The 24,764-nt window shown below is 40.8% G+C and overlaps 2 protein-coding genes across 7 annotated transcripts in view; one reads left to right on the top strand and one right to left on the bottom strand.

Annotated features, from left to right (window-relative positions):
- Positions 1–24,764, top strand: part of LOC120413281 (protein unc-13 homolog B) — a 207,299-nt gene that overhangs the window by 180,203 nt on the left and 2,332 nt on the right. For all 4 annotated transcript variants that reach the window (XM_052706610.1, XM_039574014.2, XM_039574015.2 and 1 more), the window contains 13 exons: positions 1,799–2,071; positions 2,149–2,307; positions 2,368–2,493; positions 2,558–2,725; positions 2,790–3,071; positions 3,133–3,354; positions 3,414–3,580; positions 4,007–4,295; positions 4,356–4,502; positions 4,560–4,773; positions 4,847–4,948; positions 5,017–5,179; positions 5,370–5,496. In XM_052706610.1, coding sequence (XP_052562570.1) covers positions 1,799–2,071; positions 2,149–2,307; positions 2,368–2,493; positions 2,558–2,725; positions 2,790–3,071; positions 3,133–3,354; positions 3,414–3,580; positions 4,007–4,295; positions 4,356–4,502; positions 4,560–4,773; positions 4,847–4,948; positions 5,017–5,179; positions 5,370–5,496 — 2,439 coding nt within the window. The remainder of the gene's footprint in view (positions 1–1,798; positions 2,072–2,148; positions 2,308–2,367; positions 2,494–2,557; positions 2,726–2,789; positions 3,072–3,132; positions 3,355–3,413; positions 3,581–4,006; positions 4,296–4,355; positions 4,503–4,559; positions 4,774–4,846; positions 4,949–5,016; positions 5,180–5,369; positions 5,497–24,764) is intronic.
- Positions 9,337–23,638, bottom strand: LOC120413283 (uncharacterized). Of its 3 annotated transcripts, none has more exons than XM_039574018.2 (5): positions 23,149–23,638; positions 12,476–13,130; positions 11,957–12,371; positions 11,706–11,889; positions 9,337–11,094 (listed from the first exon to the last, which is right to left on the bottom strand). In XM_039574018.2, the coding sequence occupies exons 2-5, from the start codon at positions 13,104–13,106 to the stop codon at positions 9,529–9,531; spliced, it is 2,796 nt and encodes a 931-aa protein (XP_039429952.1). In that variant the 5' UTR covers positions 13,107–13,130; positions 23,149–23,638; the 3' UTR covers positions 9,337–9,528. The 3 variants fall into 3 exon arrangements, with proteins under 3 accessions (XP_039429952.1, XP_039429951.1, XP_039429954.1); XM_039574017.2 differs by having other exon boundaries at positions 11,691–11,889; XM_039574020.2 differs by having other exon boundaries at positions 9,338–11,094; positions 11,793–11,889.

Consider the following 24,764-nt stretch of genomic DNA (forward strand, 5'->3'; position numbering starts at 1 on the left):
TTTACAACATGACAGCGACGAGAACACAGCCGAATGGGAGTTGACAGTATCAAATGCATGCTATACCCTTTGCTTTGCTGGATACTTACTAATAGCAAAGGGCGAGAGTCCTGCGACTCTCAGCAATCATGAATACTGCCCATTTGCCACACAAAAAAAAAAAAAAAAAAAAAAAATCAAAAAATTAAACAAAAATTAAAATTTTATGATTCCAAAATTTAAAAAATAATTAAAAATTCAAAAATATTGAAAATTTTGAAAATTAAAAAAAACAACAAACAAAAAATCTGAAATTAAAAAAACTAATTTTAAATGTTTCTAAACACCCTGAATTTTTAAAAATTCCAAAATTTGTGGTTTTTCATAAATCCTATATTTTAGAAATTCCCAAAATTCAAAATATTCCAAAAATACCAAATATTTCCAATATTGAAAAACATTCTAAAAAAAATCCAAAATAATACAAATTTCAAAAACTTGCAAAAATCCAAAAATTCAAAAAATACACAGAAATTCTAAATTTTAAAAATTCCTCATACCCTTAGCATTCCAAAAATTCTAAAAAAAAACAACTTAAAAAAAGTTAAAATTCCAAAATAAAAAAAAAACAAATTTCTAAAAAATCAAAAATATTAATAATTATGAAAAAACAAAGCAATCGTCCAAAATTAAAAAAAAACTAATTTTAAAAGTTTCAAAACATCCTGAAATTTAAAAATTTCCAGTTTTCTTAAAATCCTATAAATTTTAAAAATTCCCAAAAATCAAAAAAAATTAAAAAAATTCCAAGAAAAATCCAAAAAAATCCAAAATTAAAAAAAAAACATTCTAAATTCCAAAGATTGAAAAACCATAAAATCCTGAAATTCAAAACATCTAAAATCCAGAAAGATATAAAAAATTTCTAAAAATTAAGAAATATTCAAGGATATTCCAAAAATTAAAAAATACCCAACATTCCAAAAATTCCAAAGATACCAAAAATTAAAAATTCACAAAAAAAAATCAAAAAATTTCAAAACAAAAACAAAAATTGCAGGTTTTGAAAATTAAAAAGTTTTTAAAATTCCAAAGATTCAATAAATTTTGAAAATTTCCAAAATTCTCAAAAAATTAAAAAATGTTTATTCTAAAAAAAATCCAAAATAATTAAAATTTAAAAAAACTCAAAAATTTCAAAAACTTTAAAATTCTAAAAAAAATCAAAAATCTGAAAAATTCTACAAATTGCAGCAATTCCAAAAAATACAAAAAATTCTAAAATTTAAAAAAAAAAACCTAAAATAAAAAAATTAGTAAAAAAAATATTGTAAAAAAAAACGTAAAGAATTACAAAAAAAAATAAAATTTCATTACTTCCGAAACTCAAAAAAAACCTAAAATTCAAAAATTCCAAAAATCATATAAATTTCAAAAAAAATCCAGAATTTTATAATGGAGCACTCGCCCTTGAGCAGTTTTTGCTTTTTTGTACTATATATTTCTCACAGAGTGAGCTGTCAAAAACTGCTCGACGGCGGGTACTCCATTCTAAAAATTCAAATAACTTTCCCTAAAATTTAAAAATTTCTGAAATTCCAAAAATTTTAAAAATTTATAAAAATTGAAAATTCCAAGAAAAAAATAAAATTCTGAAAATTTACAACTATTCAGAAATCCAGAAAATCTGAAAAACTATTAAAAATCAAAACAAACCTGACATTCCTATAATTCAAAAAAAAATTAAAAAAAATCAAATAAAAAAAAAAATTCCAAAATTCTACAATTCTTAATACGAGATCGTGTCGTTTGTCCCCAGGTCAACCTGCCGCAGACCAAGGGCGACGACGGCTGGAAGATCTACTTCGAGGAGAACCCGGAGGAGATCGTGGACGAGTTCGCGATGCGGTACGGCATCGAGAACATCTACCAAGCGATGACGCACTTCCATTGCCTCTCGACCAAGTACCTGTGCGCGGGCGTCCCGGCCGTGATGAGTACCTTACTAGCGAACATTAACGCTTACTACGCACACACGACTGCTTCTAGCGCCGTCTCGGCTAGTGACCGCTTCGCCGCCAGCAACTTTGGCGTGAGTACCTGCTCGAGAACTGTCAAAAATGTGTCAAAATGGCGGCTAACCTCACTGTTTTTTTTTAAATTTCGCAGAAAGAAAAATTCGTAAAACTATTGGACCAGTTACACAACTCTCTCCGTATCGATTTGTCTATGTATCGCAACAACTTCCCCGCTTCCAGCCAAGAAAAGCTGATGGACCTCAAGTCCACGGTCGATCTACTAACCAGTATTACATTTTTCCGCATGAAGGTCAGTCCCCGTCCCCGTAACGCGAAGCGTAACGGAACTTAACCTCTCTGTCGCCTGCAGGTACAAGAATTGTCGAGCCCACCTAGAGCCAGCACAGTGGTCAAGGACTGCGTGAAGGCCTGTCTACGCTCAACGTACCAGTTCCTGTTCGAGAACTGCTACGAGTTGTACAATCGAGAATTTCAGGTGCGTAACGCCTCTTTTCACGGAGCTGTCAAAATGTGTAAACAATGCGGGGCTTCGTTCACAGGTCGACCCGAACGAGGCGAAGCGCGAGGGGGAAGACCACGGACCAAAGCTAGAGAACGTTGACTTTTGGCACAAACTAATCGCACTAATCGTATCGGTAATAGAGGAGGATAAGAATAGTTATAGCGCAGTGCTTAATCAATTCCCGCAGGAGCTTAATATAGGACAGGTGAGTGGTAACGGCGTGTAACGTCTGTTTTGACAGTTGGGCGTTACGCTACAAATTTTCGCAGGTCTCCGCCGCCACGATGTGGAGCCTGTTTGCGATAGATATGAAGTACGCGCTGGAGGAGCACGAGCAGCACCGGCTGTGCAAGTCGTCCGCGTACATGAACCTGCACTTCAAGGTCAAGTGGCTGTATACGAACTACGTGAAGGAGGTCCCACCGTACAAGGGCGCCGTGCCCGAGTATCCCGCCTGGTTCGAGCCGTTCGTGATGCAGTGGCTCAACGAGAACGACGACGTCTCGCTCGAGTACCTGCACGGGGCGTTCAAGCGGGACAAGAAGGACGGGGTTCGTTGATTTCGAGGTCATCTTGAAGACCATAACGGTACTAACGCTTCTTATTTGACAGTTCCAAAAGAGCAGCGAGCACGCCCTCTTCTCCAACTCGGTCGTGGACGTGTTCACCCAGCTGACGCAGTGCTTCGACGTAGTTAGCAAACTGGACTGCCCGGATCCGGAGATCTGGAAGCGGTACATGCGACGATTCGCCAAAACTATCGTAAAGGTGTTACTAGCTTACGTAGATATAGTTAAAACCGAATTTCCCGATATCACGCATGAAGAAAGAACGGTAAGAGAGCGTTACATAACCTCAAAATTGCAGAAGCTAACCTAACCTTTTGCTGTCAGGCTTGTATTTTAATGAACAATATCCAACAACTTCGGGTCCAATTGGAGAAGATGTTCGACTCGATGGGGGGCGACAAGCTGGAGGAGGACGCCGCCAACATCCTGAAGGAGCTGCAGCAGAACCTGAACACCGCGCTGGACGACCTGGCGACGCAGTTCGCCATCAGGTACGTAACGCTTCTTGCGCCAGAATGTTGTTTGCCGGAAAATCAATTGCCAGAAATGCTGCCGATCATTGACCACCCAACCGCCTACTAATCCGAACTCCGACAACCGGATCTTACACTAAACTGTCACTCACTCACTTCCACGTCAAACGCAACCTTTCATCTGTCAACAATGAAAACACTCATACAACTGTCACCATACACCGCACTTGTTCGCCAAAGGCATCCTTTGATCTGTTCACAATGTAAACAAAAATATTGTATTTTGCAAGCAATAACATCTTCCGGAATAGATCCGGCAGCATTTTTGTATTAATTTGACGTTTGTGAGGAGGGTTGCAAAAAATGTTAACAAATCACTGCACGCTCCCGGAAAACCATCTCTTTTTGGGTTATAAGCTTAACCTCCAATCCTCTTTCTGACAGCTTGGACCCCCGCATCACGGGCAGCGTCCGCGAGCTGGGCGACCTGCTGCAGCAGGTCAAGTCGCAGACGTCGCTGTTCCACTCGGCGCCGGCCGACGACGCCAACATGATCGCGATGGAGGCGGACGAGGTGCTGCGGCCGCTGATGGACCTGCTCGACGGGTCGCTCTCGATGTACGCCCAGTCCTGCGAGAAGACGGTGCTGAAGCGGCTCCTGAAGGAGCTCTGGAAGATCGTCATCCGGACGCTGGAGAAGACGATCGTGCTGCCGCCGATGACGGACCGGACGGTAGGAGCTTTGACTTTCTTTGTAGAATTTACAGATTTGACGCAACTTCCCGATTTGTAGATGGTCTTCAAGCACCTGACGGACAACGCCAAGAATCTGGCTGCCAACGCGAAGATCGAGGACATGTCGCGGCTGATCAAGAACCACATGGCTGGCAAGCAGGACGCCAAGAGTATGCTTGGCGGTGTCATGGATATCTCCAAGGAGGTGAGTCCCACCTCTTCAACCACTCAAACCTTCCCAATAACCTCAATTTTCTTCCAGATCGAGAAGAACCTCTCGCCGAAGCAGTGCGCCGTGCTCGAGGTCGCCCTGGACACCATCCAGCAGTACTTCCACGCCGGTGGAAATGGCTTGAAGAAGCCGTTCCTGGAGAAGTCGTCCGAGCTGCAGAGCCTCAAGTACGCCCTGAGCCTGTACACGCAGACGACGGACACGCTGATCAAGTCGTTCGTGTCAGGGCAGGGCGCTTCCGAGGGTAAGTGTTTTTTGACAGTTGGGCGTTACGCCGCAGGCGTTACGGTTGACCCATTTTTGTTTTGCAATTGCAGAAGGCGGCATCAACCACGACGACGCTTCGGTCGGTGAGGTCTCGATCCAGATTGACGTTTCGTCCAACCCGGAGAACGGCGAACAGAAGATATCCGTCAAAGGTAGCCCCACCTTTCCCAATCAAAACACTTTAGAGATATTCTAACCCCTCACTTTTTCTTTTCCGCAGTAATCGCCGCCAACGATCTCAAGTGGACGGTTCCGTCCGGCATGTTCCGGCCGTTCATCGAGGTGAACCTGATCGGGCCCCACCTGAACGACCGGAAGCGCAAGTTTGCCACCAAGTCCAAGTCGAACAACTGGTCGCCCAAGTACAACGAAACGTTCCATTTGTGAGTATTTTTTTTTTCCTTCGTATGACTGTCAGAATTGACATTTCACTTTGCTGCAAACGTCATCGTTTGACGTTTGCTGAGGGTGCAGAAATGTGAGGTTATCTCACTGTATGAAAACGTCAAACCTCCATCAAATGTCAAATCCCATACAATTTTTTGACGTTTGAAATTTGTGTTGACGTTACAGCATCATTGGCAACGAGGAACAGCTGGAGTTCTTCGAGCTGCACACGTGCGTCAAGGATTACTGCTTTGCCCGCGAGGATCGGCTGGTCGGAGTGGCGATCCTGAAGCTGAAGGACGTTGTCGATCAGGTAACTGGGACGGGTGACAGGTTTGGACTGAGTGAATGTTGTGTGAGAGAGAGTGTGGATACGGAAGAATACCATGTTTTGGTTTGGGGATTTTTGAGTTATTTAGGTGGAGAGATCAGCGATCCTGTCAAAAGGTTGGAACTTCGGAAGTTCAAGAAAGCTCAACGAGACTCCTGTAAGTATCTTTTGACAGTATTTTTCCCCCAAAATTTGAGTTTCTTTTCACGCTGCACCATTTCCGGACGACATGGACGATCAATCTTCGAGAAAACTTCAATAAACAATTTTCAACCGAAAAGGTCAACCACAGTTAATAGTCCGAAACGTCCCCATACTCGCGTAAAAGGTCATCGTAACGGCTTGTGCCGGGAAGAGCCTTCACCTGACGTCCGCCATCCAGTAATCAATGTACTATCAATTATGCAACACTTTCACATGTTGTAACTTCCTCCACCTTCGTCCTTGTGTATACAAAGTTGCTCCGACCGACACGCGGGCTTTTATCTGCCGTTGAATTATTGATGATATGAAATTAAATTCTGGTGGGCCGGCAAAAACCGCCCCACTGAACATCCTCTTCTGTTGTTGTTGATAGTGGGTGTAATTTTGGGATGTTCCGGTTGAGGGTGCAGATTTGCTTTTGTGGTGTTAAAGTGGGAGATTTTCCAGACACTTGATTGTTTGTTTTTAGTTGGATTCACGCGGAAAATAAGCAACAAGTAATTTAAAGACTTTATTTTTTGCAATTATGATTAAAACTGTGTCAGCGTGCACGTCACTGGCAAACAGCCGTTACTTCAAAAAATAACTACTTGTCAGAGCTGTCAATTTGCAAAAAAAAAAAACAAATGTTTTAGTTCAATTGCAGTATCAGACAGTACTAAAATACTGATATTCAAATTCAAATTCGGTTTTATTGGTGAATAATCAGATACAATTAGTTCTTTAGAGGTACAAAACAGAGTTTTGGAGTTCCTTTCAGCTGTGTGTTACATCATAATCCATTTAGGAACAGTTATTGCTTGTAAATAAAGGTGTTGACAAGAGTAAGAAAAATAAAGAAAAAAAAACTTACTAAAATTGCAAGGGAAATGGGATAGAAAAAGAGAAAGCTTAAAACTAGATCACAATTTTTTATCTTTTATAGATGTGCTTAATCATCAGCTCCCCGAGGGCCAGAAATTGCTCCGCCTTGTTACGGCAGCTCCGAAACCGCGTCATCATCTCCCCCGCGAGAGCAAAGAACTCCGGCAGGGTAAAGAGATCTTCCCCGGTGACTTCTTGCTGGGCCGCATTGCCGCTACCGGCAGCGACCACGCTGGCAAACGATCGCCCCCAGCCAGGAGGGAACACTGAATTGTCCGCTGGAACCGTTCGCTGGCCAGCTGCAGGAACGGCTGCACTCGCACTTCGCTGAGAAGGGTGGGACGCTGCTGCTTTCTTCTTCCTCTTTTCCTGCTCCTCGAGGTAAGACTTCCGCGCGACGCATCCGCGGTAATTGCCGGTATGGTTACCGCCGCAGTTCGCGCACTTTACGCGCGGCTTGGTTTGTTCTGCGTTTTCCCCCAAGTCCGCCTTTCGTGGCAGTGCGCACACCTCCGAGAGGTGTGACTCACCGCACTTCACGCAGCGGGGCCGGAGGTTGCAGTTCCGCGAGCCGTGGCCGAATTTCTGGCATCGGTGACATTGCGCTGCGTCCGTCGGATTTTTTGAGTAAAACCGCCAGTTTACCCAAAAACCGTCCAACGCCTTAGTCCGCCGCAGGTCTTGAAGTTTGACGGTGCCGCGGTCGAAGTACAACAGGTACAGTGTGTGTGTACCTGTAACGGTTGTCTTCCGCGAGAGGACTTTTATGTCTCGCGGCGTTATTCCGACACCCGAGAGGTGCTCCTTGAGGACGGAGGTCGGGCGGTCTTGGTACCCCTGCAAGACGATCTTAACAGCGGTCTTCTGCACGGGGTCGAATGTGTAGAACTTGAAGTTTTTACGCTTCAATTTCTCCACAACCAGGTCGAAGTTCTTTTGGTCAAATGTGAACACTTGCACTGACGATTTACTTATTTTGAGGCAGTACACGAGGCCTTCCAGCTGCTCGTCAACATCGTCCGCCAACGTGTCCAAAACAAAAATTGGTGGTGGTCGTCGTTCCTTTGGAGTAATTACTTTTTTTGGCGAAATCACTTTCTTCCGTGTACGACCATCGTCGTCGTCGTCGTCGGTAGTGCTACCGTCGGTGTTGTTGTTGTTGCTTTCCTCGTCACTCAGTCTCGCGAACTTGTTACTGGTGGGAATGTTGGCGGATGTTGAAGCGCCATCGGTCGACGGATTGCCGGAAGTAGCTGAACGGAGCCTTATAGGGCTGCGGCCCTGGACACGGTAATTAGGGTGTAATAACTTGGGGTCAAATCCTTTGGCGCACACACTCCCCGGCGCGATGGCGGTCGACGCGGCGTTGGTTTGTTTACCTTTTTGCACACGGCCGGTAGACGAACTTCGCGGGTTTTTCGAGGCCGCACTCGAACTGCCACGGCCACGGCCGGCCCTTGGCATGCTGTTGGAGCAAACTCGCGGCTAATCACGGTAAATTACGGCGAAAAAATTCGAAAAAACGATGGAGCACTGAGCACTTGACTGCTGCTTGCACTCGTGCGTACACGGAGGGAAATACTGATATTAAATTATTAAATTATTAAATTATTAAATTATTAAATTATTGAATTATTAAATTATTAAATTATTAAATTATTAAATTATTAAATTATTAAATTATTAAATTATTAAATTATTAAATTATTAAATTTTACAATTATAAAATTATTAAATTATTAAATTATTAAATTATTAAATTATTAAATTATTAAATTATTAAATTATTAAATTATTAAATTATTAAATTATTAAATTATTAAATTTTTAAATTATTAAATTATTAAATTATTAAATTATTAAATTATTAAATTATTAAATTATTAGATTATTAAATTATTAAATTATTAAATTATTAAATTATTAAATAATTAAATAATTAAATTATTAAATTATTAAATTATTAAATTATTAAATTATTAAATTATTAAATTATTAAATTATTAAATTATTAAATTAATAAATTATTAAATTATTAAATTATTAAATTATTAAATTATTAAATTATTAAATTATTAAATTATTAAATTATTAAATTATTAAATTATTAAATTATTAAATTATTAAATTATTAAATTATTAAATTATTAAATTATTAAATTATTAAATTATTGAATTATTGAATTATTAAATTATTAAATTATTAAATTATTCAATTATTAAATTATTAAATTATTAAATTATTAAATTATTAAATTATTAAATTATTAAATTATTAAATTATTAAATTATTAAATTATTAAATTATTAAATTATTAAATTATTAAATTATTAAATTATTAAATTATTAAATTATTAAATTATTAAATTATTAAATTATTAATTATTAAATTATTAAATTATTAAATTATTAAATTATTAAATTATTAAATTATTAAATTATTAAATTATTAAATTATTAAATTATTAAATTATTAAATTATTAAATTATTAAATTATTAAATTATTAAATTATTAAATTATTAAATTATTAAATTATTAAATTATTAAATTATTAAATTATTAAATTATTAAATTATTAAATTATTAAATTATTAAATTATTAAATTATTAAATTATTAAATTATTAAATTATTAAATCATTAAATTTTTTAACTATTTAATTTTATTTTTTTGTAGTGAAAAGGTTTTCGTCGAAACAAGAAAACAATTGTTCTTCTTCCAATAATTTATTTTTTCTCAAAAAAAAAAAAATATCTTGCTGCAATCGATTCTTCCCCCTTCCAAAAAACCCGTCCCTCCCCGAAATCTTCCACAGCCCCAAAACAAAAGCGAAAAAACCCCAATCTATGGCCTCCACAACGGCTGACTTTGCCGCTGGTCACAGTTATCCTCCTCAAAGGACGGCGGTACGGTGCCCAATCCGGCCACCGCACTCACCATCCCTCACATGGCCTCATTCTTGATGGCCTTCCCGCCGCCGCCTCCACTGCCACCTCCTCCACCGGTGGAACCGGGCGCTCCCGAGGGAGGTTTGTCCATCGGGCCACAGCTCTGATCGCTGGCCCCGTCGTAGTCTCGCGTCCAAAACTGCCGAATCTCCTGGCGGCGGTTCTTCATGAGACATTTGTACTCGGAGATGCGCATCTTCTTGCCGTCGATAATGCAGGTTCGCTTGGGCCGGGGTCGGTAACGGTAGTCGGGGTGCTTTTCCATGTGCTGCTTGGATAGCTTGGCCTGCTCCTCGTAGTAGGGTTGCTTCTCCAGGTTCGTCATGGCCTTCCAGCGGGCGCCGAGGATTTTGGAAATGTTCGAGTTGTGCATGTCGGGGCAGGCCTTGAGGATCTTGCGCCGTTCGTCCTTGGCCCAGACCATGAACGCGTTCATCGGGCGCTTGATGTGGTTCTTTTCGGCTCCGGAACGGCGCGAGGTGTTGAGTTCGCCGGGGTTCAGGTCCATTGCTAGTTGTTGGTGGTGGTTTGACTTGTCCTTCTTGCTGCTTCCGCTTCCACTTCCGGTGCTCGCTCCAGGTGGCATTCCTTGGACAGTGTTTTGAAGTTGTTGCTGCTGCTGCTGTTGTCGCATCAGGTGTCGGTTCATGTTGTCCAGCATGGCGTTACTGTTGAAGGGAACTCCAAGTCCGGGAGGGTTTCCACCGTGAAGATCCGGATTCTTGATGAAGAACGGCTGCGGAAGCGAGTACCCTCCGTCTCCCATCCCGTCCGGACTGTGGTGCGGACTCGGCGACTGATGGTACAACCCGAGCTTGGCCTTCAAGCCATCCGGCTTGTAGTCGAACAACCCACCCACAACCGGTTCCGGATCCAACCGTTCCCGCTTCGGCTTGAGCAAATACTTATCCGCTAGATCGCGATCGTTACCCAGCGACCCAACCCCGTCCATCCGCATCCCATCCCCGTCCAAATCACAGTGCTGGAACAGTCCCAGCTTCCCACCGTTGCCCATCTCCCGGATCGGACTGTAATCGCTCTTCCTCTTGCTCAAATTGATCGGTGCCTCATCCTTCAAGTATCTTTGGTCTTCCTTCTTGCCGCCTCCTCCTCCTCCCCCGTCATACTCCAACTCGTACGAAGTGGGCGTCGTCGGTCCGGACCGCAAATCCACCGGAGAACTCTTGTCCTCCTCCTGGCCCACGTCCAGCAGCTCGTCCATGAACCCTGGCGGTCGCTTCCGCGAACCCTTCTTCCTCGTTTCGCCCCCACTGTTGCCGGAAATGGCCTGGAAAACGTTCCGGTACCGCTGGATACAGTTATCATCCAGCGGTACGTCATCCTCGCCGCCGGACGGGGTCGGTGGGGTCGAGCCGGAAGCGTCGCTCCGACGGGGAAGCGAACTCGTTGCGGCCAGGGACAGTTGTTGGGGAGGTTGTTGTTGGCCGTGCGGAGGCGTCGTGCTGACCACGGTCGAGGAGGGAGCAGCGGTCACCGTGGACGCGGCCGCGTCCAGGTTCGATTTGGAATTGTTGTTGAATTTGTACTTTTTGTTGTCGGCCTGGCGTTGAACGGGGTAAAAGATGAAGTTGTTAGAATCTTTTGGAATGACATGGCAGTAAATGGAAATTTTAAAGGTAGAAAATGTATGATTGTAGGAAAATTGCCAGAATTTATGTCCGAAGGTTATGAATCCATAGAGAGTTTTTAACTCAGTGTCACGAAAATAAACTTTTAACCCTGCGTTTGACAGAAGGTTACCTTCACCGATGTTTACATTGACACACTTTACGTGTCCGTGTAAATAATGTTAAAGGTAAGGTCTGATAAACGTCAGAATTGTATTGTATTGTTCAAAACACAATGTTTTCAAAATAAAAAAATGTTTGACGTCTCAATTTTAACAGTACGCCACGATCAAAGTTGAACAGTAAAAATCAAAACCCCAAACGAAAATCACATTTGACCCAAATCGATTCACCTAGCAGGGTGCTGGCCCCTCCGGGGCCCTTCGCCAGTTTGATAGTATCACAGATATATAATTCGATTTTCAGCTGGAATCAAAAACAAATACACATATAGCAAATTAGAGGTTAGTATCGAGAAAGGATGATGGGTTCGTCATAGAAGTTGTATAACAATGTGGTGGTAAAATACGTTTGGTAGTATCACTTGGTTCGCCGCCGTATCACAGTAGTTGAATCCACTTTCAGAATCTCGCGTCCGTCGTCGCGATCCCTTAAGCCCGCCGAGCCTTACAAATTCCGCCTTGAGCAGCATCTCGCGCCAGATGGTGAAGTACATGATGAGCCGGTTGATGTTCTTCTCCTTCTCGTACAGCGATTCCTTGAAGCTTCTGCGAAAACGAAGAAAAAAACACATTTGTAACGTTCCAATTTTGACAGTTGTGACGTTCGCATAACCTTTTAATCAGTTTAATGTTGGCATTGTTTTGCGAGGCATTGCTGCAGTTCAGGTCATCCCCGGGTGGCCTACTGCCGTCGTAACCGCCTCCACCATAATTCCGGCCCGAGTTGTTGTTGAGCAGGCTCGGCGGAATCTCGTTCGGAAAGTCCAGCAGGCTGAGGTTGAGCCGCATCAGGTTGATCTCGCGCTTGCTCAGCTGCAGATTGCTGATGCGTTCGTCCAGCCGCGAGCGGAACCCCTCGTAGTTTTGCTTGTCGTCGTGGTTGTTCGCAGCGTCACCGCCGGACGGTGGTTCGTCCGGGGTTGCGCGGTGGTGGTTGTGGTTGTTGTTATGGTTGATGGCGGATGACGTTTGTTGTTGTTGTGATGAAGTTGGCATCGATGGCGGCGGTGGGGTGTACGAGTTTTTATCTGAGTAGGCGGGGAGGAGTGACGAAAGTGACAGTCAAGAAGTGTGTGTTTAGTGATGTGAAACGAATTTCTCAAGCATATCCGAAATTTAAGGCGAAACTCACCATTAACATTGTTATTCAAGCTGTCAAAGTTGTCCACAATGGACTTTAAATGGTTCAGTATCAAGTTGTTCATCTTGCGGGGTGGTCCCGGCTGTTGCTGCTGCTGCTGCTGTTGGTGGGCCATTTCCGCCTGGTTGTTGGAGATGTTCAAGCTGTCCAGGTTCATCGTGAGCTGGTAGTTGTCGTTCTTCCCGATGGCCGGATCGGATCCCTTCAGAATGTAGCTGGCCACGTTCAGAAAGGGCAGATTAAACTGGTGGAAGTCTCCGTCCATCATCAGCGGATGACCTCCGGCTGCTCCGCCGGGCATTCCCCCAAACAGGTGACCTCCGGACATCTGGTGGTGATGCAGCTGCTGCTGGTGGTGGTGCGGACTTCCGCCCATGATGTAGTCCCCGCTGTTGTGCATTTCGTTCTTGACGAACTTGGGCTCCAGCTGGGACTGCATCTTCTGCATCGACAGGAAGCTGGCGTCGAACGCGCAGTTCAGTTCCTTCACCGGCGAGGAGCGGATCAGGTCCTCGTTCTTGAGCGAGATCTTCTTGAAGTTGTTCTTCTCGTGCTGCGGTGGGGACGCTGGAGAACCGGCGTTGGAGAGCTTGTTCGGGGGTGATTTGCGTTTCGAGGACATGGTGAATTAGGGTAGTATCTGAACCTGCAAGTAAAGTGATCAGTTTCACTTATTTTGATCAATTTTCAGAGTAGAAACTAATCGCACAACTTGAAAGTTGCTTTGGTATTCAACACAATTGAGGACCTCTTCCAGACTTTAATTGGTCGCAAGAAATGAAGACTCTAAGCACAGTGTTACAAATCGTCGTGACCTTCAAAGATCCAGAAAAGTTCTTGGTTCGATTCCCATCTGCTCCCAACGAGAAAGTTAAGAACATAGAAACATAAAATGCTGAATATGAACGAAAAATCAAAGTCGCTCGAAGCGGGGTTCGATCCCGCGTGCTTGTGAATTAGGAATACTGTTGCTTCCAATAGCTATAACTAAGGCGAATAGTGTCCAGAGCATTCGTGGAAATACCATGTCCCATCCCAGAGGAGCCCGGAGTACCGAAACTTCTAAGCATGGTGCTTTTAACGAATAAACAAAATCTCGGAGCGTATGGTGGTGTGTGCTTCTTCTCCTGTAGATTCAGAATTGTGTTTTTGTATGAACACTCCGTGCTCAAACTCAACCCATTTCAACGAATTATCTCTGTGGTTAAATTTACGCAGTAGGCCTGGCCGCTTTAACGTTTGTGATGTTTCTGTGCATTCTTGTGCAATGTTAAAAAATGACAAAATGAAGACTAGGCGTAATCTAACCTAAGGCTTTCTCTAGGATCCTCTCGAAAGATTGGCTGCGCTTGAGTTTGATTATATTAGATTACAAAACAAAAAAAACTGCATACATTGTTGTCACATTCTGTAATTTGCTGTAAGTGCGATAAAGGGAATTAAGTCAGAAACAGTTCGACACACGTACTTGCCAGACTGCTGAAAACATGTTTATTTATAACAGCTTATGCAGGAGCCGTATTCTCATTCGCACCAACTTGATATTGATGCAGTCATTGAATTCGAACCCTGGTGACGAGTACGCTGGCAAACACGGTTTGCTTTTGAACCTTCATTCGTGTTTGACCTTGAACACTGTTCTGTTTGAAACAGGGTTCGTCGGGTTCGCCGAACAATTGTTTGAACCCGTGTTTGAACATTTGTCTAAAACAAAAGGTTTAAGCAAAACATGAGCTTTGATTGAGCTTTTACAAGTTATTTTATTAAAATCCATGTCATTTTTAGACAAAAAAAAATCGTTTTTAGCCGAGAAAACCGTGCAAACCAAACAATTGTTGTCACCAGAGTTCAAACCCAAGTTTGAAACTCAGCGTGAACTTGGGTTTGTGTTCGAACATCCGCACAAAACGGAATCTGAAAAGAGTTGCTGTTTGGACGCGGGTGAGAATATTTTGACAATGAACGGTTCGGCCAATGACTGTTTTGATGATACCAATCTTTTTCATATTTTTTTTTTTGCTCTGAATTTAACTAATACTTTTATGAAGCGATACTCAAAATAATTTCGAAGAAAAAGGGCTTGAAACTTTGCGCCAAACCACGTGCTTTTCAATATTGTTGTTTACACTTGAGAGCAGCGCGGGAGAGATGTCAAATCTCCTCTGCGACGACAACGACACACACGGCTTGCCATTCTCGATAAAACCGTTTCATGTTTTTACACAAGGCGGTATCGAGTCAAAACGTTTGTTGTCTGTGGTGGCACCGCACAGAACGGTCAGCCCAACAAAACGTGTTTGTTGTTGTTTACATTGTTTTTTTTTCTGTTTGAGTATTAAGCCACTTAATCCTGATTACGAGAACTATTGTAGCGTGTTACCCATTTTTACTGTTATTAAGCATTTCCAGATCTATAACACAGTCCATATTGAGAGAGAAAGTGCTGTTCCATCCAGATGCTGTAAACTCCTTTCCTTGTGCCTTGTGTGCTATGTATCGCTAGAACCGCGGTGACAATTTTTTCGTGTCATTTTTCAAGCTCTTCCCAGCAGCTATTATTTGCCGCGCGGGGTCTTTTAAAGACAATTGTCTTTTTGCGGTGCTACTTTAGCGGTGTTCCCTTTGCTCTGATCTGGACAATGCGACTGGACTGCAGTGCAATAGGGACGTGGCGTTACATCGTGCTGCCATCTGGTTTTTTTAAGTGCAAGAGTGGAAAAGTGCTGAGTCATCGTCTAAAAATAGACGGCGTCCTATCACGCCCAGCAAAATGAAGTCGATAAAGTAGTCGGTTTCGATGAGAAAAAGTGGAAAACGTGGTCTAAAAATAGCGACGCCATCCCCCTATACCGATCGGCTGGGCATTATTTTACATGCGAAGACACGAGGAAAGTATTTTGGGAAAGAGGCGCAAAGGAATATCCCAAGATCGATCACATGCTTGAAGAGCACGTGAAGCAACCGTTTTATACTCATGCGGTTGCTGCTACCTCTGAACTACATTGTTTATTCAAGGCCAAACATTTAAACGTCACTTCTGAAAAACGAAAATGTTTGTTTTTTGAGTACTAAAATTGTTCAGAATATCACTTTTCTGTGAAAATTAACCCTGAATAGGGTCCTAAAATTAAGCTTAGATTGCTGATATTAGTGTTCACAACGATAAAGCGCATTTTTCTGAGTGCAATGACCCTTTGCACGACCACAAAGGGTTTAGAATGGATTTGTAAATCAATGTTAAAAAATTAACTTCGCGGCCTTTCTTGACAGAAACGTTCCAAGGGGACCATAGTTGACCCACCGTATAATGTTGTCTGGTCGTTTTCTTTTTTAATTTATTTTTTTTGCATTAAAACTTAAAGAGTGATCATAAATGGTTTTTAAGCGTGTTTTTGACCGTTGTGCAGTTATCCCACATATTCGGAACGGTTTACAGATCGGCCGATGTTCAAAAATTTATATAAAATCGATAGTTGAAAATAATGATTTGCTTTTACCTTCAGGTGAAAGCTTTTCTTGTGGTCTTTGATGTATTGACCGACGGTGATTTTCTACGTTTTATATAAATTTTTATGGAAAAATATTAACCCTTAAAATCCACAAATTCGGAACACTTTTTTCTTACGGATGTAAACAAACTTTGGATCTCTCCAGGAGTACATATTTCTAGCAAAATAATAACTGTGTAACAAAATAATGTAGAGTGTAACAAAATTGACTTTTGGCGGGCATTCAGGGGTTTTTTGTGCCGGTGGGCATATGAGTTTGATTGGACGTAACAGGAGCTGGCGCTCCGCCCTTCAATTTTAAATGGGATTTAACACGTAAAAATACTTTTTTTTCAAAAATGTCTATTTTTGAGGCACTTCGGCCACCAATGCGTTTACCAAAAACATCACTGACGTGTAGGATCCTTGCGCATCTTTTGGTATATATAACATTGAAGTTTGGAGCACCCTGGAGCTCGGTACAGACCTTCAAAGTTTGGCATTATTTCGAAAAATCGTCCCCGGCAAAAATGATATGCGTCGCACCTCGCGACGCCCGAGACGCCATTTGATTTTGCCGGGGCCATTTTTTCGAAAAAATGCCAAACTTTGAAGGTTTGTAGCTTAGTGATGTTTTAGACATGGAATTGGTTGTTCCCGACCCTCTCCGATTTCAATGAAACTTTGTAGACATGTTATCCTATGCTTATATAAGCCATTTTTGCGTATATGGAGCCAGTTTCACTCGATAATGACATTTGAGAAGGGCGTAAGGGTTTTAAATATTTTGTTATTTCGTAATTTAAATATTGCTGTATCTCGAAGCCGTTGCATCGTATCAAAAAGCGGTCAAAAACAAACTTGTAGGAAATTTGACGGGCTTTCAAAAAAAAATATACTGAAAGAAAACAATACTCCATTTTTATGAGATTTTTGATTTTTAAGTTTAAAAGTCAAATTTGAAGGGACACTCAAAGTCAGAAGTATCCCTCAAAAGGGTACATTCAATCCTCAAAAAGGATACTTTCTATCCTTTTTTAAAGTTCACCCGGCGTCACCCTTTTAAAAGGGTATGTCAAATTCAGTACATTTTCGATACCCTTTTAAAGGGTGACGACGGGTGAACTTGAAAAAAGGATACTTTTTACTTTGAGTGTAGGCCCACGATTTTGTCAAGCCATGGCATGACAGCCACACTTTTCTTTCTAATGTTGGTATCACAGCGCAATGTAGACATTTCGGGCGTGCACCATTCGTACACACAAAAAAATATTATGGTAATGACAAAAGTAACTTACTTTTTAATTAAAAAGTGGTTAAAATTTGCTACATTTAAAGTTTTTTCTTGTTTTGAAAATGAAAACTTTTACTGCTACAGTTTTTGAAAATCTCATTGCTAACTGATTTAAAAGTTTTAACTTTTAATTCGACTGCATAATTTCTATTATTTTGTTGTTCTCGTGAAACCGTGTACGTCTAAGTCCAAAATGTAAACAAACGTTTAGGTGATTCCGGTGGTTAGTGAGTGGTGGTCCACGACGTCAATCAAAACAGAACGCGTCCGCAGCCAGGACTTGAACGCGGATACCTTCGAAGGAGGATGGTGCGGAACAAGGTTGGGGGATTAGGGGAAAGTTGGTTGTCAAAAGGATTAGACCAGCTTCCTGCCGGATCTGAAGCTGTTTCACGATCGAAATGGGTAAGTAGGAAGCTTGGGTGTTTGATGGCGTTTGTGTTTGATTTTGTTTGTTTTTGTAGGACGCCATTTATGCAGATGTGAATTTGCACCGGTTGTATTCGGTGGTGGTGGCCCGGGGTGGGTAGACGAGATTGAAGTTGGAGCAGATTTACATACGCTTTTTGAACAAGTACGATAAAGTAAATTTTAACGGCGAGGAGAAGGATCCGACGGAAGAGGGAAACGACGAGAAGTGATGACGGGACAGTGTGGGATGTCTTGAGGGTCCGCAGTCCATTTCTCGGTGAAACTTTTGAACTTTCTACGAATATTCACCAACGCGAACTTTTAATCCAACGAACGATCTTTTTAAATTTACAGTATTTTTTCTTTGTGTGTAACGCCATCTTCGCTTATAAATCTGGATATATTTTAAGACTGAATTTTCAGTATTCAAGAAATAGTCTAGCGTGACGTCACAGTCTCACGGACCCCCCCCTAGAGCGTGACGTACTTTATGGATGACGCCAATTTGGAGGCACAGTTTTGCTGCTCAGGATAAAATGTAGTCTTGAAATGCAGTTTTTTGTTAAAAAAGTACTAGTGAGCAAGAGAATGTCAAAATCTGGAGTTTTTTTTTAAAGGTCCAACAAACCAAATTTTCAGTTTTTGCTTTTTGGGTGTTTTATAATACCCCTGACTCAAGGCGGTTTCAAAAACACCCAAAAAGCAAAAACTGGAAATTTGGTTTATTGGACCTTTAAAAAAAAACTCCAGAAATGAAGGTTCTTAAAAAAAGTAGGATTGACAGAAAAGTTGCATTTGGCATGCAATTGACAAATTATCACAAAAGTGTTTCGAATATGTAGGATGACCGTACATTAAAAAAATAAATAAAAAAAAAACATTGGGTCCTAACCCTATTACCATGTTCAAAAAACTGATATTTGATGGTTTTCTCAGATGTTTTGATTGCATTAGTCGAAGAAGGCATTGATTGTGAGATAAAATTTTGCACACCTCTGTGAAGGTCAGTCAAACATCGGTCACAAGTTGTTCGTATGGAATGGTTTGTGTAGTGATTGGATGGTCCGATGTTCTGCTACTGTAGGCTGCACACCATAGCTCTTTACAACGAATTTTGGTTTGAATTTTAACACACGTTTTTCGATCCTTTTTGTTGAATGCTGTACATCTGTAATCGGTTGTTAAAGTAAAATGAAGCCAGCGTGACCAATATGAATACACACACAGTTTATTGAAACTTGGGACGTTAAGTTCAAGGCTGACTTGCAGCTTATCTTATTTGAAAATCCCCCCAATACAATATATAGAACCGTTTGGCTTGGGGAAGCACATTCAGCGCGAGATTACCAACCAATCAACATCATGTTGAACAAAGCTGTGGTCTTCCTTCTAGTATTTTTTGGTGAGCTAACTTTAAACTCCTTTGCAAATGGAGACGTCGCTAACGGAGCTATCGGTTACGAAATTCTTGAACATCGACTTGATCAACTCCACCATGGGTATAGTTGGATAGCGTTCGAATTTTAACAGTTTAATAGTTTCCCTTTTTCTACATTATTCCAGTCTTGAGAAACTTGTGAAGCAAATGACTTATGTACAGGACAAATACGAGATAACGCTAGATAAAGTTCTAGCCGGCGTTTCTTCAATGTTAAACATGTCCAAGTTTGTGCAAGGTAATGTTCAATGACTAAACAAAAAATAATATTTTTACTTTCTTCAAGTGAAATTTTGCAACATCAAGCAAAACCTCCGAGGCCTGCAATGAACTGCTGCATGAAAGTTATCGATTCCGGAGTTTATCAGCTAGAACTTTCCACCAAGTCGGTTCCTGTCGCGGTGTATTGCGATATGAACTCGTTTTTCGGAGGATGGTTGGTGATTCAGCAACGCACAGACGGTTCGGTAAATTTTATACGAACCTGGAAGGAATATCAAGATGGATTTGGAACCGTCGGAGAATCCAACGAGTTCTGGCTAGGGTTGGATAGTTTGCACTTGATTACGTCCAGTGGCGATTTCGAGCTAATTATTGAGCTTATCAACGAAGCAGGAAGATATGGCTATGCTCGATACAATGACTTCAAGATTGCTGGAGAGGAAGAGAAGTACCGGATGTCCCACCTGGGAAACTACACCGGCACGATCGGTGATGGTTTGAGGCCCCACCAAAATAGTAAATTCTCGACATTTGATAATGACAATGACGCCGCGGAAGGAAGCTGCTCTTTGATCCATCATTCTGGAGCAGCCTGGTGGTATAATAACTGCGGTAGAAGGTAAGAGTTTGTGAAACATGCAAGTTTCGTTTCACTTACGATAATTTGCTTCCAGTTCACTTAATGGACCATACAGCAAAAACAAAGAGGGTTATGCCATCTTCTGGACAGGATGGAGTTTTGCAGCAACGTTCAGCAGAATGATGATCCGTCGTAAATAATTTCAGAAAGATTGGCTATATGTGCATTTTTTTTTTGTGTTTTTTTACATTACCTTTACTTTATTCAAGGTGTTTTCAAAAGCACTCAAAAAGCAAAAATTGAAAAGTTTGTTTATTGGACATTTTCAAACAAAAACTCTAGAGTTGAGCGATTTACTCCATCTCTCTCTAAATTCAATTGGCTGGCATTTCGTACGAGCTTCAACCGAATTTAATAAAATTTCAGCATAAGAAAGATGGAATGTCTGCTCATTTAAAAACTTTGGTCGATCAACCGGGAAAATATTTAAGTTTGTTTTAAATTCGACCGAGGCACACAAAAAAAAACTGTAACGCTAAAAGTAACCTACTTTTATCGTAAAAGTTTGCAAAAACTAGCTTAAAATAAACGAGAAACTTTGACTTGGGCCAATGATGCATTTTGTTTTTGAGTTGAATATTTATTCTGTTCTTATTCATTTAAAAGCACGGACTTTTTCCATAAACGTACAATATTCACTCTTTCAGTACCGTCATCTGGGGCGAATCGGGACTACAGTCTGAATAGGGACAGCAGTGTTTAGAGCACTTAAAGGTTTTACATTTGGAAATGGGTGTACACATTTTGTTGGTCTGAGTCTGTTCTATCCGAAACCAACCAGAAAAATAAAAATATTTTGCTCTAACATGGTTCAAACTGCTGTCCCAATTCGCCCCATGTGTCCCAATTCGCCCCAGTTGACGGTACATTTAGTTCAATAAAAAAAAAACATTCCTGCCAACAATGCCAAGCTATTCGAAGAAGAACAACCAAAATCAAAACGCACAGTATGGGATTTGACAGCTCGCATTTGCCGAAAGTGCGGCGCGCACTTCGAGGCGGATTTGCCGCGTGTACGTTGAGGCAATCCGGACAATAACTTTTGTTCATCTTTGCGTGTAACGTGTAGGAAAAAAGCACAAGTTCAAAATGTTAACAGAGCTAGAAAAAGTCATCGAAGGACAGTAGCCCAGAGACCGTGAGAAAGACGAGTGCTACGATAAAGCTTATTTTTCTCATCACAATGTCCCTTTATACGACAACAAGAAGTTTAAAGTTGATTTTTAAATCAATTTAGAAAAATTAACGTCGCGGCCTTTGATGACAGAAAGTATCTTATTTCACAGCTCGTTCCAAGGGGACCATAGTTGATCCATCATAAAATGTTGTCTTGCCATGATTGTTTTATTTATTTATTTATTTTTTTATTAAAAACTAAAAAAGGTGATCAGAAAAGGTTTTTAAGCATGTTAACCGCTGTACATACAAATTGACAAAGGGCAATAGAACCTTATTCATGATCTTAGTTCTGATAATTGAAATAGCCCGAGAAAGGGTATTTTTTCCCTACGCAACTCGTTGCTGAAACAACTTCAGATCGAAATTTTAAAGCAGACTATCCTGGTTCACAACTGTGAATACTTACATTAGGAATGAGCAGGACAGACTGTTTCATTACAAATCATTTTGGGTCCATTTGCTTTGTTTTGCTTGATTTCAACGATTGCTAAAAATATCAAGTGGCTGTAACTTAAATCTTATTGGAAGGTCGTCAGATCAAGTTGCAAATAGATTTTTTCCAGATTTCAGGGAATGCTGAATAATTTTCCTCCATAATTTGTATGGAGAATTTGTTTGTATAGAGAATTACCTTGGTGAATGAGACTTCGACTAGACAATTATACTTTCCCGAAAATACAAGATACAGTTCAGACTCGGTTATCCGAAGGCCTCAGAAAAATTGCACTTCGGATATCGAATCTTTGGATAATTGTATCAGGAAAAAACTTTTTTTTTCATTTTATTATTGATTGTGGAGCTTAAGTATGAACCCACAACCAAACCACAACCCTACACTACTTTGAAGTGATTTAGAATTTTTTTAAATCCAAGTTGGCGGCCAATATCGTGGGGATGAAATGATGAAAATCAGCTATTCAAATATGACTTAAATTGGGTCGCAGAATTCATTTTTGATGTTAAAAGTAAAAAAGAAATTGTTCGTGATTCGATTATCCAAAGTCCTATACAAACCTTCGGATAATCGAATACCACGTAATATATACATTATATTCACGATTTTAAACTTATTTGATCTCAAATCGTATTTCCGGTCCAAAATCCAAATTTAACCTCAAACAATGTTGCATCCAAGAGCATCCGATGGGCCGCCAATCCAAGATCGTCCATTCTTTCACCATTGTCACCACTGTAGATGACATGTCGATTCGTCGCAAAGTATTCGCCCCCACCGCCAGCAAGCATGAATCCGTTCATCAGTTCATAAACTGACTGGCGCGTGAGTTTCGGCAAACACTTTTCCGCCAAATCGACTCCTATCGACGGAGATTGGCGTCCCGTTCGCATTGCGCAAGAACACAACTCGTAGGGGGAGGGTTACAATGCTGGCCCTTCATTGTGTGCCGTTGGAAGGGCGAACCCAAGCGCAAAAATCAATAATAGACCAGCAATATTACAATGGGTTGGCGCATCCGCCATTGTTGCCGTACCTAAAAATGGGTGTGAAAATGTTAGCCGAGAATTTATAGCAAAATCGTCACAGGAAATCTTACAAACTATTGACAGATGCCAGAACGGTACACTAGAATTGATAGTATCGATTTGTTTTAATTCAAAACTACAGGTTTGGTTAGTTTTTCTCTTCAGAATTGCTCGAGAAACTGTATTTCTTGTTTTCTTTTGTTTAGTTTTTTTGCAGACGGGAAGCCAAATTTACAGTTTACCCTTCAACTAGAATGGTTATTTAGCTTCCGAAATAGTTAAAACAATAAAACTAGAGGAAAAGTTCCCCCCACCCTTGCGCACCCCATCGCAGTAGGCCCCTCTTTGGCCCATCACCATGGCAAAGAGCGGCCCCGGAGCGCTAGGGCGAACACGCAAGGGGGGAAGAAATTTTCACTCCATTTTTTCCACTTGTCAAACCGCGCGCACCCAAGAAGGGTGCACAAAAACCTCGATTTTCGCCCCCAACCTGCCTCGGAATCCACGTACTTTACGGCACACGGGCTGCACTGGCCGCTGGGCGCCTTCCGGAACCACTTTTCACACCACTACGGACACTGCAAACTGCCGAATTTTCAACACCCAAAAATCCCCCTCACACACTATGTCTTCCTCCCTTTTTGACAGCAGAAGTCGAGCGAGCGTCGCAGCGTTTTGCTTCTGCCTCGGCTGGAGAAAAATTTCACTATGAAGCGCGCTCTGCACCTGCACCAACACCAAAGGCCGCCGTCTTCGCCAGGCTTGCTTCGTTTGCTCTTTCTCTCACTTTCTTCGGCGCGAGAGGGGGACTCGCGAAATGCGCCCGCTTGCTTTGAGTTTTGCGGGAGAGAAATGCGCAGGGTTGTTCGCGCCGCCGCACTGTCAGCGCTCGCAGGGGTGGACTCTCTCGATTTTGGTTGGGAGAGAGGATGCCGCCTGCAAGTAGGCAACAGTCGCGCGGTTGTAGAACAGGAAGCACATTTGCAGCTCGGCGTTTGCACAAGGTAGGTGGACTTTTGGTGAAGTTGGTGCGAAATTTATATAGTTAATAAACTGTTGATTTTTTAAGTTATTTTGTTTAATTATTGTTCAAAATGTTTTTTAAAAACTTTTGATAAGCTAAAGAAACTATTGTGATTGCCAAAAGCTGGGATTTTCAGCCTCGTCTGGCGAAAATCGATCGGTGTGCAGTGACCTGTGAATAATCCAGGGACTTTTACCCGCCTTTGTCTGTGAAAATTTGAACTTGCCCCATGCTTCACAGTATTCAGTTAGTTGTGGCAGTTGATGGAACATTTTATAAGAAGTGTTATTTTCTTTTGATATTTAACAATACTTTTACATTTTGATTTTAATGCAAAGAATTTCACATCTTTAACAAAATTGCAAATAACTTTGTTAAGAGCTCAAACCTGTTTTAATACAAAATTGTGAGATAAGTGGATATTCTGGTCAGCTCGGTTTGATGTTTCAATGAAGCAATTTGGTGATGATTTTTTTGAAAGGGAAAAAGCAAAAATATGGTCCATTCGGCCTCATGATTTTTGATCTTTTGCCAACAATGGGAAGGTTTTTTTTTAAATCCGATATTCTATATTTTTATTATTTTATTTTGATAAAAATCCATTATAAATCTGATCGATTTGGTCTCTTCGGCAAAGTTAGGTACTTTTTCCATAGTTTTAATGTTAAGCCAAAATATCTATTGTACAAAGTTATTTATCGATAAATGAATAAATTATTCACTGAAATACCGTATACCGTAAAATAATCAAATTTCCATAATTTGCAATATGGGTTTCCAAGAAAGTGAAATGTTGTTTGCATTTTCTTTTTCTTGGAGCTTTTTTTTGTAAAATACTCAAATCAAAAATTTTATGATTTGAAATTTGAGCACTAAAAAATGCAAAATTTTGTGTGAATATTTGTTTTACTTTTTTTTTAATTTTAAAATTTTACCAGAACTCCATATTTTTAGCGAAAATACTTAAATTTTCATAAAAATGTTATGTTATGTTATGAATATGTTGATAATGAAAATTTAAGTCTTTTCGCAAAAGTACGGTATTTTATGAAATTTTTTATATTTTTTTCCAAAAAAAAATTTAAGTGAAATTTAAATGCAA

Source organism: Culex pipiens, chromosome 1, assembly GCF_016801865.2.
Source record: "Culex pipiens pallens isolate TS chromosome 1, TS_CPP_V2, whole genome shotgun sequence".
Taxonomy (NCBI): domain Eukaryota; kingdom Metazoa; phylum Arthropoda; class Insecta; order Diptera; family Culicidae; genus Culex; species Culex pipiens.